The sequence below is a fragment of the Salvia miltiorrhiza genome, chromosome 8 (genome assembly GCF_028751815.1).
Source record: "Salvia miltiorrhiza cultivar Shanhuang (shh) chromosome 8, IMPLAD_Smil_shh, whole genome shotgun sequence".
Lineage (NCBI taxonomy): Eukaryota > Viridiplantae > Streptophyta > Magnoliopsida > Lamiales > Lamiaceae > Salvia > Salvia miltiorrhiza.
Window position 1 is genome coordinate 39,978,564 of NC_080394.1, and position 19,330 is coordinate 39,997,893.

At 40.3% G+C, this 19,330-nt stretch overlaps 1 protein-coding gene and 1 pseudogene across 1 annotated transcript; one reads left to right on the top strand and one right to left on the bottom strand.

Annotated features, from left to right (window-relative positions):
• Positions 1-227: 227 nt before the first annotated feature.
• LOC130998469 (uncharacterized) lies at positions 228-551 on the bottom strand. The gene has a single exon (XM_057923889.1). The coding sequence runs from the start codon at positions 549-551 to the stop codon at positions 228-230; it is 324 nt and encodes a 107-aa protein (XP_057779872.1).
• Positions 552-10,763: 10,212 nt separating this feature from the next.
• LOC130996741 (pyruvate kinase 1, cytosolic-like) lies at positions 10,764-11,796 on the top strand (annotated as a pseudogene).
• The last annotated feature ends 7,534 nt before the right edge of the window (positions 11,797-19,330 follow it).

The window sequence follows — 19,330 nt, forward strand, 5'->3', positions numbered from 1 at the left end:
AGCCGGGCCGGCCCATCGGGCCGGGTCGATTTTGGCATCTGTACCAGTACCTCTGTGACGATGTAGGGTCCTTCCCAGTTTGCCTCGAACTTATCAGTTGGCTTTAAAGCGTCCGCTCGCTTGACGAATAAATCACCCTTCGCAAATTTGCGCAGCTTTACCTTTTTGTCGTAGCCAACTTTGATGATACTTTTGTACTTTGCCATTGTCACTTGAGCTTCTTCCCTCTATATCTCGACCAAATCCAGATTAAGACGACGCAATTCCTCGTTCTTTGTGGTATCATAAGTAGCCACACGGTGAGATTCCAACCTGACCTCAGCAGATTTCACAGCATTTGACCCATATACCGAAGTAAAGGGGGCCTCACTGGTAGTAGTCTTCGGGCTGGTTCTGATTGCCCATAATACCGTGTCCAGCTCCTCGACCCATCGCCCATTGCTTCGTTCAAGTCGCTTCTTGATCCCCTTACATATAGTGCGGTTTGCCAGCTCTACCTGTCCATTGGCTTGAGGGTGTGCTACGGACACGAATCTCTGTGTGATGTCCATTCGAGAACAGAAATCTTCTATCTTCTAAATTGAGTTCTATTGTCCGAGACCAGGATCCTTGGTACTCCATATCGACAGCAGATGTTTTTCCATATGAATTTTTCCACTGTGTTATCATCTATCTTTGTGACAGCCTCTGCTTCGATCCACTTAGAGAAATAGTCGACTGCGACTATGAGAAAGCATTTTCCACCCGGGGCCGTCGATAGCTTACCAACGATGTCAATTCCCCATTTGTCAAAGGGGTGCGCAACATACATGATTCCCATGTCCTCTCCCGGTGTATTGATTCGTGGAGCATACTTCTGACAAGCCCCGTACTTTTGCACGAAGTCCTTTGATTCTTTATTGATCCCTGGCCAATAGAATCCTGCTCTGATTATCCTCCTTGTTAAATCTTTATACCCGGCATAATTTCCATAACACCCTCGATGAATGTCCTCCAAAGCGAACTGTGCCTCCTCTGGGGCTAGGCATTTCAAGAGCGGCTGAGTAAATAACCTTCTGTAAAGACAGTCATTAATGAGGCAGTAATTCTCGTACTTGGCGTATTTGGAAGTATCCTCTTCCATCTTCCTCCCTGTTTTCAAGAAATAAATAATCGGGGTTCTCCAATCATCCTTAGCTTCAACAGCGCAGACATGCACAGTCATTTTCCTCTTTGGTTCGAACAACAACGTAATGTCGTCATTCCATGTTTGCTCGACTTCGCTGGCTACTCTAGCCAACAGATCCGCCTTCTGATTAGCCTCTCGTGGTACTTGTTGTATTTCTAGTTCTTTAAATTTTTTCTTAATTTCTTGCACTTTGTCATAAAAAGACCTCATCATTCCATCCCGGATTTCACACTCTCCTCAGAGTTGCTACGCGACCAATTGAGAGTCGGTGTTGATGATTGCTCGTTCCGCTCTGAGTTCCCGTAGGATGTGAGCTGCTCTGAGCACAGCTTCGTACTCAGCCTTATTGTTTGATAATTTGTCCTCAAATTTGATGGCAAATTGATATGCCTCATCCTCTGGTGAGTTGATATATATTCCTACTCCACAGCCCTCTTTCGTGACCGAGCCATCCACCTACGCAGTCCATGGTCCTCTCAAAGGCCATCGCGTTGTTTCTTGAATAAAGTCTGCCAAGGCTTGCGCTTTGATAGCTGTGCGCAGTTCAAATTCCACATCGTACTCTCCCAATTCTATGGCCCATTTCACCATTTTCCCCGCTAAGTCCGGTCTCCACAAGATCTGTTGAAAAGGTAAGGCAGTCCTTACTATCACTTTGTGCGACAAGAAGTAGGGTCGTAATTTCCGAGCGATGATCATGATTGCATATGCTATCTTTTTCACTGCTGTGTACCGCAACTCAGCCCCTTGGATTATCTTACTTACAAAATACACCAGCTTCTAAGACCCCTTTTCCTCCCGTACTAAGACGGCGCTCAAGGATTCCACACCTACGGACGTGTACAGATATAACGGCTCCCCAGGTGTTGGCTTGGTCAAGGTGGGTAACCCTGTTAGATAGGCTTTGAGATCTTCGAAGGCCCGTTGACATTCATTGGTCCACTCAAAGAGACTCCATTTTCTTAAAATTTTAAAGAAAGGCAAACTTCTCTCTGTTGATCTTGATATGAACCAACTCAGCGCGGTTATTCTCCCATTAAGGGTTTGTATTTCCTTGATGTTGCGTGGTACTGTCATATGCAGGATGGCTCTGACTTTATCTGCATTCACCTCTATCCCTTCTGGTGTGACTTTGTATCCGAAGAACTTCCCAGACTGCACACCGAAGGTGCACTTCGTCGGGTTGAGCATAAGCTTGTTTTTACGCACTATTGAGAAAATTTCTTCCAAATCCGAGACATGTGTATGTGCCTTAGCGCTGCGCACCAGCATATCGTCAACATAGACAGATACGTTTCATTTCAATTGATCCCGAAAGATTTTGTCCATCATCCTCTGTTACGTTGCCCCTGTGTTTTTGAGCCCGAACGGCATGCTCGACCACGCAAATAATCCTGCGCAAACGGCGAAGGCAGTTTTAATAACATCATCCTGATGCATTTTCACTTGATGGTGCCCCTGGTATGCATCCATCATTGATAGGAATTCGCATCTTGATGTAGCATCTGTATACTGAAAGCAAGAACATTTTATGCTTGTATACAATGTTTCCAAAGTTCACTATCCAATCACCTATCTGATTGTGTTCATAATTGCATATGAATGTTCTCTATCTCTATACAAGTAGATTATATGGTGTGTTGTAGATCACAGAAGACCATATAATTGGATTAACCTTAAGAGATATAATATGATCACAGCCGAGATGACTTTAGGACGAGTCATCGGTTTAGGCTGCGGTATAGATGGAAGTAGTTTGTCTTGACTACTTGTCTATACTGGTACGTCATAACGTATTGATAGGACCACAGTGAGATGTATTCTTCTATCTGACTTAAGTGAAGAATCAAGATCTCGGTGACTTAATAAAATCTTAATACTAATAAGATTTCAGATATATATGTTGATTCGTATATCACTTTGACTTACTATGGGTGAGAGTTATATAGTAACTTGAGTACTCTGTATCTTGGGTGATAGCGGTCAATATATGATATTTGATTATCTGTATTAGTACCCGTATCCTGTATAGGATAATGACATCCCCTTAAGGAGCTCAATAATGTTTATTGCGCTAAACCCTGCAGGTTGATTAAGTTCAGGCGCAATAATAAGGTTTGAGTGGTACTGCTTAAGGATTACAAAGAGATTAATTAATTTAAGCTGTCAGAACTGTAATTAATTAATGGATGTCGGATATTTTAAATACGGAGATTTAATAAGTCTAAATACAAGCCCCGACTCATCACCGGCAATAAAGGGGTAAGTCAATATTGGTTCTCTAGTGGAATGAACTAATATTTATAAATTAATTATGGTCTGGGCTGACCATAGATAATCAATTTATTTGAGGCCCATCTTTATTCCTTGTATCTGGTCCCTGGACTGGCCCAAAGTCTTCTAGCCCTAGAAGAAGAGAAAAATGCCTCCTACACTAATTCTGTGCCTACACGTATTTATTTTATTATAAATACAGTTGTCAGCTCTCAGGAAAACACACTGATAAAATATTAGGGTTTTGGAGAGCTGTGGGGCGCAGGGAAACGTGTGGAGCTTTATTTCTCTCTTGGGACTTTCATAGAACGTTGTCCATCCAACGGTGAAAGCTGAGCGGGATACAGTTCAGAAGATCAGAGCTGGAGCCAGATTTTTCGCAGGAAATCAAATTCTGACAGATTCGGGAGAACGGCCATAACTTCCTCCACAAAACTCCGATTCAGGCGCAACAGGCGGCCACGGAAAGCTCTCTCGAAGACGAAGAAGTCGTATTTCTGGGAAGAATACGATTTGAGGACGTTTGAGGCTTCAAACGAAGGCTTGAAGCTGACTGGTCTGTTCAGCTGCGATTTGACGAATTCTTCTGAATTCTTCAGGTATTTCTGAACTCCAACGTGCAGCACTTAAATTCATAGGAGCATGTTAGGGATTAATCGTTGTATGATAAATTAATAATATTCCAAGAAACGATCATCGGGCAAACGGAACGTTAATTCAATTTAATATTCCTTCAATTGGTATCAGAGCCCAGGATTAATTTCATGGCTCTATTATTAATTTATGTACGATTAATAATGTGCGTTGTTTTTTACTGCTGTTGTTCTTCGTGGTCTGTTGATTCGTGGAATACGTCGTTTTGACGTTGTAATCATTTTTTCACCACGAGAAAATCCGTGGTTAGATTAGATTTTCAATTCTTTTGTTTTTCAGTTGTAATCTGTAATTGTGGAAAACGAGACGAAGACGACGACGATCAGACCGGATTAACGGAGGACGGGTTGGACGGCTGCGGACAAAGACTAGGGCGAGGCAGGGGCTGCGCACGACGAGGGATGCGCGCTTGCGCGCGCTTGCGCGCTGTTTTTCTGCGCACCCGGTCGAGCGATGCCATGCCGCCGCTGCTGCCGCTTCTGGTGTTTGCTGTGCGCTTTGCGTGCTGCGCGCCCGGTAGGCGTCGCACGGCGGCTGCTGTCTGCGCGCCGGGTCTGCCGGGTCTGCCGTGACCACGCGCCGAGGCTGCCGAGCTATGTTGCTGCTGTGCTACCGCTGCTCGCGCCGAGGAGGCTGCTGCTCGTGCCGAGGAGGCGCTGGACTCGGCTAGGGCGAGGGCTGTGCGTGCTGGGGCAGCGTGCACGCGCGTGCCTGTGCGCTGCGTGCTGCGCGCCCAGCGCTGCACTGCACGGCCGTCTGCCCAGGCTGGGTCTGCCGCGCCGAGCTACTGTTGCTCGCGTCGGAACTGCCGCGCCGGGGTCTGCTGGAACGGCGCCGTCCGAGCTGCTGCGTGGCAAAGTGGCGGCGGCTGCTAGGGTTTCCAAACCCTAGCTGGCGTGAATTCTCAAACCCTAGGGGGCCCAAACCCTAAAGTCAAAGACGGGCCTGATGAAGTTTTTCGGGCCAAGTTTTATTTCTTTTTCTTTTATGTTCTTTGTAATAGATTAGAAATTTTGGGGTTCCACGAATGGGTCACGAAGAACTTTATTGTTTTAATTCTGTTCTTTGCATGTCGTGGTGTTAATCATTTATGCTCTTTGCATGTTGTTTTGTCTTTGCTTGTTAATATGTGTTTATTAACTGCGCTTAGACAAGCATGCTAGGTTTATCATTTTCTTAAGCATGTTTTAGAATTCTTTGAGCATGTTTTACATGTTGCGTTCTAGATGAGCATGTTTAGGATTATGTGTTGAGCATGATCAAACCTTTTGAAAGAAAAAGACTAAGTTGTATTAATAATTTTATGGATGATTAAAAATTATTTAGATTTCCACAAGCGGTCTCTAGACAAAGTGATTGGCGATGTGAGTAAACGTCCATCCAACGTGGCTTACTTCATGTTTGTTCTTTCATAAGTTTGTCAGATGAGGTTTCTATAAAAATATTTAAATCCATTAAAATAGTGAGAGTTATGCAGTAAACGTCCACACAGCGTGGCTTACTTGTATAATTTTCACGAGTACTTTAGAGGATGGAATTAAATAAGATAACTAAGAAATTAAATTGAATACGGCATGGTCCGAGTGAGTATGTTAAATTCAAAAATTTAATTTCAAAGTTAGATTGTGGTTATTTTTAAATAATTTTTATTCTTAAAATTATGTAGACCTCCACATGCGGTCTCTAGACAAAATGATTGACAATATGAGTAAACGTCCACCCAAGTGGCTTACTTCATGTTTGTTCTTTCATAAGTTTGTCAGATGAGGTTTCTATAAGAGTATTTAAACCATTAAAGTAGTGGGAGTTATGCAATAAACGTCCACCCAACGTGGCTTACTTGTGTAATTTTCACAAGTACTTTGGAGAATGGAATTAAATAAGATAACCAAGAAAATTAAATTGAAAGCGGCATGGTCCGAGTGAGTATGTCAATTTCGAGAATTTAATTTTCAAGGTTAAAATGTGGTCATTGCTTAGATATCATATCAAGTACAATGTACAAATCCCAAAGGAGTCCCTTCTTGATGATGATATGGTCTAGTTAAGGTGCCAACTATTAATTTCTTTTGTCAAAAGGTTAAGTTGACATGGAAATTAAATGACTAGGTGAATAGTCTGGTTGAGGAGTTCGTGTGTAAACGTCCACCCAACGTGGCTTACATATGGAATTCTTTGAGCCGTTGGAGGTTTCACTAATATTGTTTTATCAAAAGGTTACAATATTATTGTTACGAATTATGTGCTTTATGTTCGTTACTTTCAGATATGTCTATGTCTCTTATTGTTTTTTTATTCTTGCACAAAGTCTTTTAACCGGTCCACATATATAAAATGGAAACGCAGTTTTGGATTTTTATCTTTATCACAAACTAACACAATTTTTGTGTTGCTTATTACTCCACGTTCTTATGGTCCGAACAATAGTCAACTGATGAGGAAAAAGAATTACATAAAAGGAGGCATAAGACGAATAATGTGGCTATATGCTATATTATGAGTATAATGTCACAAACCTTGTAGCTCCAACATCAGGGCATGGACGATGCTATTAACATCATGCTGAATATCAAGAAAGTGTTCAGAGAGTCGGACTGAGCTGCTCATTTAAATTTTGATGAGAGTAATCTTGTTATTTTTATGAGTGAGCACAGCTCAGTGCACGAGCATGTCATACAAATTTTGACGGACTTGACTTGCTCAGTAGGAGTATCGACGGTGAGGCAAAAGTCGATATTATCCTGAACTCTCTTCCCAAGTCTTTTAATTAAGAACTTCCGCCTCAACGCTGTTATGAGCAAGAAAGATAATACTTCTTTTGAGTTGTTGAATGCTCTAGTTACGGCTAAGGAAGTTGTGGGAAAGAGATGTGCTAGCACTTGTTATTGCCAAAGGAGAGCCATCTTCTTCGTCGAATGACGGGAAGAAGAAGGGTCCAAGTGGCAAGAAAGACAAGGGAAATAGTGGGAGTAGTGGTGTGATAAGATTGAGTATTGGAGATTTTTCTTTCAATACTCAAGGCAAAGGTTTAAGGTACTTCACTTGCTATAGTAACTGAGACATATCAGCTCATTTTCTACTCAGTTATGAGTAGTGGATAACGAGAGAAACTGATAATGATTGTTGCACCTTGCATGGCTTTTAAGCTGACAAGGAAGCTGAGAAGTGATGAGATGATTGTCTTCATAGGCAACGTGACTAGAGTCACAGTTGTTGCAATTGGAGACTTGTCTTTAAGTTCTAAAGACATAGTTTAGTTTTTTTGAGAGTTCCTTATCATGTTCCAAAATTTTGAATAGATGGATCTTACACTACTACAAAAGTTTACATACATAACAGTACATAGATAACGGTTTTTTTCAAAAACCGTTATGTATGAGCGCACTTTTAGGAATAGATAACGGTTTTGCGAAAATCCGTTATCTATGTAGTGTTGTCTAAATGCATAGATAACGGTTTGAACAAATGCGTTATGTTTTTGCGTTATCTATTAGTTACATACATAACGGTACTACAAAACCGTTATGCCGACCGTTATCTATGAACATCTTTTTATAACGGTTATTTTAACCGTTATATATGAGCGCCTCAAAACTGTTATGTATTATTTTTTATATTTATTTTAAAATTTAATAATATTATAAAAAATTAAAACCCTAGCCTCCCCCACCAAATTTCCCCAAATCAGACCTGCCTCTTTCTCTCTTCACCATCGTCGTGCCAGCCACCGCCGTCGCGACTCGCCGCCACGACCAGCGCCGCCTGGCACTCGTTGTGCCCCTTATCTCGTCGTCCTCTGTCTGTTTACCTGTAGCAGTAGCTGCGGAGATATCTCTCCATCTCAAACCCGCGTCGCCTGCCACCAGCCATGTCGACTCGCCGCCACGTCTCGCGTCTCTGCCACACCGGCCGTCTGTTCACCGCCCCTTTAACCCTAGGCGCCGCGATTTAATTTGAATCCAAGGTCAGTACATATGACACACACATCTTCGCTTACGCATCTTTTCCCCCTGACTCCGCCATTGTTTCCTCTGAATCGGTTCCCGACCTCAGGGTTAGGGTTCCGCCGAGCAGGATTTTGAAGAAGGCGTTGGACGGCGCGGTAGTTTACGGCAGGTATCTGCCGGAGAACAGCGGGTGGAATTGCTTTAGCAAGGTTTTTGAACATCTCATAATCATTATCTTTGATTGATTATTGCTGGTCTCTGAGCTAAAATAAGTCACGGAATTAACGGTCTCTAATCTAATATTTTTTAATGCAAAAGCTTGATTTATTTGAAAATAGGGGATTATAATGATAAGGTAATTTCGAAATCTGCATTTGATTCATATAGAGATTCTTGGGAATTCTTATTTACAAAGGTAATGTGCAGGAAAAGCCTAGTTCAATTGTTTGTAAGTATTGTTTTTCCTGCTAATGTTAACTACATTTCTTCTCTTATCCTACATATGGTAGTCATTATGTTGCTGAATCTAGAAGTATATACAGTATTAGTTTTGTTAAATAGCGGTCATACCAATATCAATCTGTTAAATTCATCCCTCTTGATCCCAAGCTTGCTAATTCGGATGGAGATGAGAAAGTTAGAGGATTGGAGATTGAAAGGTGTGGCTTTTGCAGGTTTGGTGGACCTTGGAGGAGAGGAAGTGGTCCTTGTATTTTACTCTTTTGTAGAAATAAAAAAAGCCTTTGAGTAGTTACTGAGCTACTTATTGGTTTCAATTATATTGTTCTTCATAGCATAAAGATTTCTTTGATTTGATAAAAACTTTATTTTCTTGGAAGAGCACTCACATCCTTTTATTTTCATGGAGATCACAGATGACCTTTTAATTTGCGGGTAGTGTAGTCAAGTTCCTTAATTCAACTTGCAGCATGTGTTTATATGGTGTTGTATCATGATTTCTGAATATTTTCAGGTTTCTCGCTCTCTTGCTGCCAGTGAAGAAGCTCTTACTTGTTGTAGATGCCTCCCAGGTGCTTCTAGATTCTTGAGGTAATGGTCTTTTTCATTAATCTGTTATTTTGGTCTCTTTTAAATTGATATTATTCTGCTTTCTGTTAAGTTAGATTTGAAGTCGGCTTGATGTTACATTCTGAACATCATGTACTGCCAACTCTTGATCATTAACAATATGTTGAGGAAAATATTGGTTAAAAATTCAAAGCCTGCATCAAATTCCAGTTATAGTTTAAGATGAATGAATAGATTTGTATCAATATATATATTAAATTCCAATAGCATTATTAAATGCTAAACATATTATAACAGTTGTTTAACCAACATTATCAATATATATTATAATATGAAATATTTAACCAACAATTAGAAAGGCTCTTCCAGATACATCTTTGGTATGAAATCTTGAATCGTCATACATTTTCTCTTCAATTAGCTTAACTTGTTTATTTCTTGAGGAAAATGTTTTCTTGAGAGAATAATGAACTAATATAATTAGTTGGTGTTGGGAAACACATGGTCAAATTGATCATCTGAAATGACAGCCAAGCATGAAATTGTCCAACACTTTAGATTCAGAGAGATGAAAAAAGTTATAGATGAATTGAGATACAATTATACTTGATCTAAAGATGTGATGCTTTACTGAATTTTCTCTGAATATAAACAGCAAGCAGTTACTGAATGGTTGATATGTGCTCTATAAATACCTTGAACCTTCACATTCCATCTATTTGATACTTAATCACCATTGCTTAGACAGTGATTTGTGACCATTTGAGTTTTCAGAAATATAATATATTAAGTTGTGAAAGGTGATTCAGGGAACTTGTATTTTCTTGACCAGGACCTGCACAACAGTTTCATGGACATTCCACATTTTCTATGAGAAGGTAAAAATTTGAGTATCTGCAATTCATTTTGTGGATATAGTTCTGTAATCTTTTATAATTTTTTTCTACTTTAGGCTTCATTCATTTTCATATAACATTCTCAAGACTTTTCTAGATAATGTATAATTAGTGACCCCTTCCTACTTTAGTTTTTTCCTAGACATGGGTTTTGTTTAAGATGCGGTATCTCCACCGACAAATTTCTTCAAATGTGCTCACAATATCTCCCTTGTTGGTACTTGCTGATTCATGTGTAATCAAAATTCTTGACTATTACACACTCAAACAATGTGAAATATGGAGATGGGGTGATAGATAGACTTGGCTTTGGCTGGCTGAGACTGTCACCTCTGGTTACACCTTAGCCAAAAATGACTAATTAATCTGATAAGCCTTCAGATAGGCCTAGAAAAAAAATGATGATGACTGAGATAGAAGCGTTCAGATAGGCCTAGAAATCTAGATTTGAACGTAACTCAAGATGCATGTCTATTTGCTGACTTCTTGAGTTGTGTGTGGGTTTTATTCCTGTTTGTTGTTTGCTTATGTTTTTCTCAGTTGAGTTACTCAAAAAGAATTAATAGGACATAATAAGGAGGTATTTGTTTTTGACCTTTCAACAACACTCGAATCATTCCTTATTGTGAAGAAAATTGTGTTGGTTTGTTGTAAGAATAGGTGATAAGAACGTGGGAAGTTCGCAACAACATTAACTTCCTTTCACTGTCATACATGAGGCGTGCTGAGGACATCAAACTTGTAAGTATAGGTGGTGTTGAGTTAATGTGGCTCGATTCTTAAAGATGGTGGTTTCAGGCACGCGAGTTTCTTTCTACGTTGGGTGACCTCAACCAGACTCTGATCTTTGCAAAGATCGACAATGTGGAGGGAATGACTCATTTTGATAATCTCCTTGAAAAAGCTGATGGAATCATCCTCTCTCGTGGGAATCTTGGGATCGATCTCCCACCAGAGAAGGTACGTTTCTCAGGATCTTGATACGAAACGCTGTCCAGGATTGCTCTAACATCAACTATTTGTATTGCATTCAGGTGTTTTTGTTCCAGAAGGAAGCTGTTCACAAGTGCAACATGGCAGGGAAGCCGGCAGTGGTGACTCGTGTCGTGGACAGTATGGCTGACAACTTGAGGCCTACTCGTGCAGAGGCAACTGATGTCGCCAATGCTGTTTTAGATGGTATCTTAGCTATAATCTGACTTGCTACAACGATGATTCTGCATTGCTCGTTGTGTTTTAGGATGATTTGTTTGCAGGCAGTGATGCAATCCTGCTAGGAGCAGAAACAGTGAGGGGGTTTTACCCTGTAGAGACTATATCCGTTGTTCGTAAGATTTGTGCTGAGGTTAGTTCATCATGTAAAAACCAACTGTTTTTCAGACACGAGACGAGACAAGATTATTCGATTATATGTGTTTGCAGGCAGAAAAGGTTTACAATCAGAATCTCTACTTCAAGAAGACAGTGAAGTTTGTTGGGGAACCAATGAGTCACCTTGAATCAATTGCCTCATCTGCTGTATGTTGCTCTCATTTCTTTTCCATTTCTATCTATATACATTTCTCTATTTTGTCTCCTATATATATGGAATGATTAAAATTCATAAAATGTTTATAGGTCCGAGCTGCTATCAAGGTCAAGGCTTCAGTCATCATCTGTTTCACTTCTTCCAGGAAGAGCTGCTAGGTCTCTATCATCTTATAGATTTTTGTTTTAGCTATAAGGTAGTTGGTATTTTCAATTTTGAATCGGAATATGCAATGATGATGTATACTTGATATTTGGTTCATTTGTATAATAATGTATGAATTTTTTGGATGATATATAATATTGTTGTCGTTGATTTTATCATTTTGTCGTTTTATAAAAATTGCAAAATTTAAAAATATACTACAATTATATAAAGTGCAAAAAACAGTTATAAAAGGTGCAAAAAATCGTTATGTATTCTAATTAAAGATAACGGTTAAAATCGTTATAAAAACTGCAAAAATCGTTATAAAAAGTGCAAAAAGTCGTTATAAAAAGTGCAAAAAACCGTTATGTATTCTATCAAAGATAACGGTTAAAACCGTTATAAAAAGTGCAAAAAACTGTTAACTATGATAAAAAAAAATAATAATAATAATACATAACGGTAAAATCTTAATACATAACGGTGAAAAACCGTTATGTATTCTATCAAAGATAACGGTTAAAACCGTTATAAAAAGTGCAAAAAACTGTTAACTATGATAAAATAATAATAATAATAATAATAATAATACATAACGGTAAAATCTTAATACATAACGGTGAAAAACCGTTATGTATTCTATCAAAGATAACGGTTAAAACCGTTATAAAAAGTGCAAAAAACTGTTAACTATGATAAAAAAAATTTTAAAAAAAATTAATACATAACGGAAAAATATTAATACATAACGGTGAAAAACCGTTATGTATGACCTTTATAGATAACGGATGCGTACTGTTATGTATGACGCATCGTACCGTTATCTATGCTACTATACATAACGGTTTTGAAACCGTTGTGTATGACGTATAGAATAGATAACACCACTATACACAACGGTTTTTTTGCTCATAGATAACGGATTTTATCCGTTATCTATGAGCGTTTTTCTAGTAGTGTTATGTCATTTTTGATAGTGGTGATTCTATCATAAGAAATGACAAAGTTGTTTATTCTGGTATTTTGAACATCTCTCTTCATACTATAACTTGTCTACAAAATACCTTTATATTGCATTTACATCATCGAACAAAAGAAAGAGAAAAGTTAAGGCTAATCTCTCATGAGGATCTTACACATATATTGATACCCTAGAAATAGGTCACATCTATCTTAACAGGATCCAAAGGCTCGCGTCTAAATAAGTACATTGGATTCAATCCAGGTTGTACTATTTCGAACCTGCGAATCCTGTATAGAGGAAAAGATGGAGACCAGGTCATTCATGGCAAAGGGGATAAAGGACCAATAATGTGTTAGGAATGATCTTTTCTGATTCATTGTCAGTGTTTGGGATTCCAACCCAGTTTACTACACCGTGTAATCCCTATATAAAATGGTGTGGTGGAGAGAAGAAATAGGTCACTCTTGAAAAAATATGTCCGATGATGAGTTATGCATCTTTGCAATTAGTCCTAAAGAATCAGAAGGTGGTTATTAGCAATGACATACGATTCTTAGAAGTGGACTATGGGAGTAATCACTAATCCAAGTCAGATAGTGTGCTTCAAGAAATTGAAGACATTAGACAGGCGATTCCATCACCCAAGCCAAGTGTGCAAGAGTTTTGTACCACAAGACACTGCACGCACTGTTGACACACGTGTGCCACCACAGATCCATTGTAGTGGGAGGGTTGTGGGACAACCCGATCGATTTATGTTCTTGGGAGAATCTTTGGATTCAGTCCCTGGTAGTGAATATAAGAGAATCGACCCAGATATCTACTTGGAATTAGTGGAAGACGAGAATGTAGATTCCTGGCACGCCTCAATGGAGCAATCCATTAAGAATATGGGTGTATACTAGAAAATCTTGCTACCAGGAGGCAGTAAAGCCTTAGGTTGTAAGTGAGTATACAAGATAATGACAGGCCCGAATGAGCAAGGTCGTAGCTTTCGAAGCTAGACTGGTGGCGAAAGGTTATGCCCAGTGTAGGTTATGATGATATTTTCGCCAGTGCCATGCTCAGAACATTCGGATCATTTTACCCATAGCAGCTCACTTAAACCATCGAGGTCTGGCAAATGGATGTCATATATATTACCTTTGAAAAAGGTAAGGACATCCATGTGCAACAACCTGAAGGTTACGTGAGGGAGGGAGAGAAGCATCTCGTGTCAATCGCTCTCGTGTCATCGGTGATGTGGTTTATCTTGCATTTTATGTAGATAATATTCTCCTAATTGGCGACAATATGGAGCTATTATCAAGACATAAAGTAATGGTAATCCGAACAGTCTCAGATGAAAGACTAAGGAGGTACAGTATACATCTTTGTGATCAAGGTTATAAGGGATCACTAGAAAAGGATGTTGGGGTTATCTCGAGTGTCTTACATTGATACTGTGAATGCTCATTTTAGTATGAATACCGCCAAGAAAGGATTGCTACCTTTTAGATATGGCGTTCCTTTATCTAAAGACTATGTCTTAAGATGCCTATTGAGGTTGAGGAAATGAAGGCAGTATTCTACGTATCCGCAGTAGATAGCTTCATGTATGGATTGCTATGTACGAGATCTTATATTTGCTATGCAGTTAGCATGGTTGTAAGATATCTGTATAGTCCTAGTTAAGGACACTGAACTGTGGTAAATTATATTTTCATGTCCCTGACTAGAGAATAAGGATAGTTTACCAGTTAGACAGTTTAGTTTCTTTTTGGATTATACGATTTCAGATTACCAGGCTGACCGGAACAAAGAATAATTACCTCGAGCTATGTGTTTTCCTTGGGAGGTAAAACCTTTTGGTTTGACCACTACCTCCACGATCTAAGGGTGATTCCTAGTTTGCGTGAGAGCATCACCTTCGTGATACCTCAAGTGCAGTTGCAAACTCTAAGGAATCCAAGAACCACAAGGGGTCAAATACATGGAGAGTAAGTACCAAGTTATACGATTATTCGTAAATCGAGGTTTTGTGCTCATAGAATAAATTATCACATATTGGATAAACCTACTAATCTTTTCACAAAAGGCTTATCGCAAATGGTCATTGAAAGATGGGAATGCGGTTGATGCCACCCACTTAGGAAACTTTAAGTATAAGTGGGAGAAGTGTTAGGTGATTGGTAAATAGACACATTGTATACTAAAAGTTTGCTTTAGTATAAGTGGGAGATTGTTGGATTAGTATACTGAAAGCAAGAACGTTTTATGCTTGTATACAATGTTTCCTAAGTTCACTTTCCAATCACCTATCTGATTGTGTTCATAATTGCATATGAATGTTCTCTATTTCTATACAAGTAGATTATATGGTGTGTTGTAGATCACAGAAGACCATATAATTGGATTAACCTTAAGAGATATAATATGATCACAGCCGAGATGACTTTAGGACGAGTCATCGGTTTAGGCTGCGGTATAGATGGAAGTAGTTTGTCTTGACTACTTGTCTATACTTGTACGTTATAACGTATTGATAGGACCACAGTGAGATGTATTCTTCTATCTGACTTAAGTGAAGAATCAAGATCTCGGTGACTTAATAAAATCTTAATACTAATAAGATTTCACATATATATGTTGATTCGTATATCACTTTGACTCACTATGGGTGAGAGTTATATAGTAACTTGAGTACTCTGTATCTTGGGTGATAGCGGTCAATATATGATATTTGGTTATCTGTATTAGTACCCGTATCCTGTATAGGATAATGACATCCCCTTAAGGAGCTCAATAATGTTTATTACGCTAAACCCTGCAGGTTGATTAAGTTCAGGCGCAATAATAAGGTTTGAAATACGGAGATTTAATAATTTAAGGATTACAAAGAGATTAATTAATTTAAGCTGTCAGAGCTGTAATTAATTAATGGATGTCAGATATTTTAAATACGGAGATTTAATAAGTCTAAATACAAGCCCCGACTCATCACCGGCAATAAAGGGGTAAGTCAATATTGGTTCTCTAGTGGAATGAACTAATATTTATAAATTAATTATGGTCTGGGCTGACCATAGATAATTAATTTATTTGAGGCCCATCTTTATTCCTTGTATCTGGTCCCTGGACTGGCCTAAAGTCTCCTAGCCCTAGAAGAAGAGAAAAACGCCTCCTACACTAATTCTGTGCCTACACGTATTTATTTTATTATAAATACAGTTGTCAGCTCTCAGGAAAACACACTGATAAAATATTAGGGTTTTGGAGAGCTGTGGGGCGCAGGGAAACGTGTGGAGTTTTATTTCTCTCTTGGGACTTTCATAGAACGTTGTCCATCCAACGGTGAAAGCTGAGCGGGATACAGTTCAGAAGATCAGAGCTGGAGCCAGATTTTTCGCAGGAAATCAAGTTCTGACAGATTCGGGAGAACGGCCATAACTTCCTCCACAAAACTCCGATTCAGGCGAAACAGGCGGCCACGGAAAGCTCTCTCGAAGACGAAGAAGTCGTATTTCTGGGCAGAATACGATTTGAGGACGTTTGAGGCTTCAAACGAAGGCTTGAAGCTGACTGGTCTGTTCAGCTGCGATTTGACGAATTCTTCTGAATTCTTCAGGTATTTCTGAACTCCAACGTGCAGCACTTAAATTCATAGGAGCACGTTAGGGATTAATCATTGTATGATAAATTAATAATATTCCAAGAAATGATCATCGGGCAAACGGAACGTTAATTCAATTTAATATTCCTTCAGCATCTACCAGTTGATCAATCCGAGGAAGGGGGTAACAATCCTTTGGGCAAGCTGCGTTGAGGTCTAGGTAGTCCACGCACATTTTCCAAACTCTTATATTTTTTTCCACCATGACGGCATTGGAGACCCACTCTGGATATTGAACTTCTATGATATGCTCGGCATCCAACAATCCTTGTACTTGCGCTCGGATGGCTGCATCATTCTCTGTGCCGAAATGTCTTATTTTTTGTCTGACCGGTTTAGCGGTAGGGTTAACATTCAACCGATGCTCAACAAGTTCTCTATCGATGCCCTTTAAGTTTGCTGTGGTGAATACGAACATATCTGCATTTCTGTGCAGACAAGCAATCACTTGTTTTTGTAATTCGGGCTCCATCCCGGCACCGACTTTCGTGGTGTATCACTCCCTATCTGGAAATAGCTCGATGATCATACATGTATCATTGGTAGTTACCAGTGGCAACTTGTCAGAGCCTTGCCTTCACTCAGTCATCTCTCTTTGCTCCGGCTCTGAAGCCGTGGCCACCCCTATGTTGGCTCTTTTTGTAGTGTCAAAGTGTTGCGTAGACTTCTCTCTCTTCTACCCTACATGTTGGGTTAACACTTGTACATGGCATTTCTTAGAAACGGCTTGATCACCCAGACCTCACCAATGTGTCCACGTTCCGTCGTTAATTTCATTTTCAAGTATAAAGTGGAGATGACCGCCCTGAAAGTGTTCAATGCCGGTCGCCCAAAGATGATGTTGTACGAGGGCTTCGGTGCGTCGATGACTAAGAATCTGATCATTTTGTTTTGGTTCCCCCTGCCCGTCCGATTGCCATTGGCAACTCAATTATGCCCATCGGCATGACTGATTCTCCTGAAAAACCATATAAAGGAGCACACTCGGGCTCCATCGCAGCATCTAATCCCATGGTTTGCCAACATTCTAAATATAAAATGTTCATTGCACTGCCAGAGTCCACGAAAATACGATGGATCAAACAACTTGCTATCTCTGCTGTGAAGACTAGCGCGTCATCATGAGGGTAGAAAAGAGGTCTGGCATCCTTGGACCAAAAGGCTAATGTCGGTTTGTCGGGTGTGATGTTAACCGCCATCACTGTTTGATCATAATATCCTGATTTAACAGCCCACGCTATTTATTTCTTAGCCCTGTTAGATGTGGGTGCACTGTTTTCCCCTGTTATCATGTGGACCTCTCTGTTGAATGGGGGTCAATGGGGGGCGCTTGCCTCTCCTCTTCGTTCCGCCTATTGTCCCCATCATTCCTGCGGTCCTCATATCTGTCCCTCCGATCCCTATTATCACGACCGCATCGATCCTTGTCTCGGTCACGTCGATCATTATCATGGCGTCGGTCCCTCGGTGCCTCCTCCCGAGGCTTGGCAATGAATTTGTCCAGGAACCCCTTCCTCACTAGAATTTCCAATTGATGTTTCAGATGTCCACAGTTCTCGGTCAAGTGTCCATAAGCATTATGATATTCGCACAACAAGTTATTTCTCCTAGGTAATGGGTGCTCACCCTGGTGGTAATCCATTGGTGCTCTAAAAAATCTCTCCCCTTTGATGCAGTGAAAGATTACATCTGCGGGTCGATTCAATGGAGTACATTGACGGAGGTCATTATCGTGATTACCATCCCTTCCTATCTGCGCAGCTACCAGTGATGGAGTTCTGGTTTCCACTGCCACGGTGGGTGTCGTTGGTGGTAAACCTCTATAAGGGTTCCTTGTGATGTGTTTGTCACCATGGTCTGTACCGCTGTCTTGCTTCTTTTCTTTGTGCTTGTCTGATTCTGCCTTCCAAGCTAATTTTGCATCCTCCAATTGAAGGTATCCCGGCAGTATTGCCATGATATCATCAAAGCTTGTCGGTGGCCTTATCTGGAGGGCTCCGAAGAGCGGACCATGTTTAAGTCCTCGAACAAAGGCGTACCATTTTATTTGTAATTCGGCTTCAGGTATGTTCAGTGCTGTTATGTTAAACCTGGCTACGTACTCTCTGAGTGTTTCTTGAGGCTCTTGCTTAATGTCCATTAATGAAATAGCCGTTTTCCCACCTGTCTCGAACTTGCAAACTGTCTCATAAACATGATGAAGAGGTCCTCGAACAAGTGAATAGAATCGTTGTTCAAATTGTGAAACCAACGCTGGACCATTCCAGACAACGTGGTAGCGAAGATGCAGCATTTAATTCCTTCCCCATATTGATGGAGTGTAGCTAGGCCCTCAAATCGTGCCATATGAACCCCTGGATCAGAAGTTCTGTCGTAGTCCAGCGATATCGGATTGTAATTAGCTGGTAGCAGCTCCGACAGGATCTCATCCGAGAAAGGACTTTTGTTGAACAGGTGTATGGTGCGAGTACCAGTGTGACGCATCTCTCTTTCCTTAGTAACCATGATTTCTGTTGGTCTGCGTCGGGCTCTCTTTTGTACTTCACTTCTTGGTTCCTCAAACATTTGGTCTTCTTGGTCAGAATCCTCATTCACCTCAGTGTCTCTATCATGTTCCCTTAGTTCAGTTTCCAAACTTTTCAACTGGCTCCTGAGGAGTGAAACTTTCTCTTTTAGTTTAGTGCTATCCCTGCGCATTCCCAGACTGCGCTGCGGAGTAGTTCCGCTAGTCGAGTCGCCCACATCCTCAATTTGGACACTATTAGTGATGAACTTACGTTTGTGTTTTCCTATTTTCTCTATCACGTTCTCAGTTACCCTTTGTTCCCCTGGCTGCGCAACACAATGTTTCTCTAATCCCTTCGCTTGTGCGGGAGCAGTAGTGGCTTTCTTCTGAATAGCGTGTTTCTCTACCTGTGGTGTTATGGGGGAGTGGTATTCCCATCAGTTGACGCATGGTAGCATAGTTAAGCATGGCCATCATTTGTTTAGTTAAAGTGACATTAAAGAGTCCTGGGGCTGGGATGGTAGTGATGGTGGCCGGTGTAGATGTTCAAATCAGAGACTGCGCA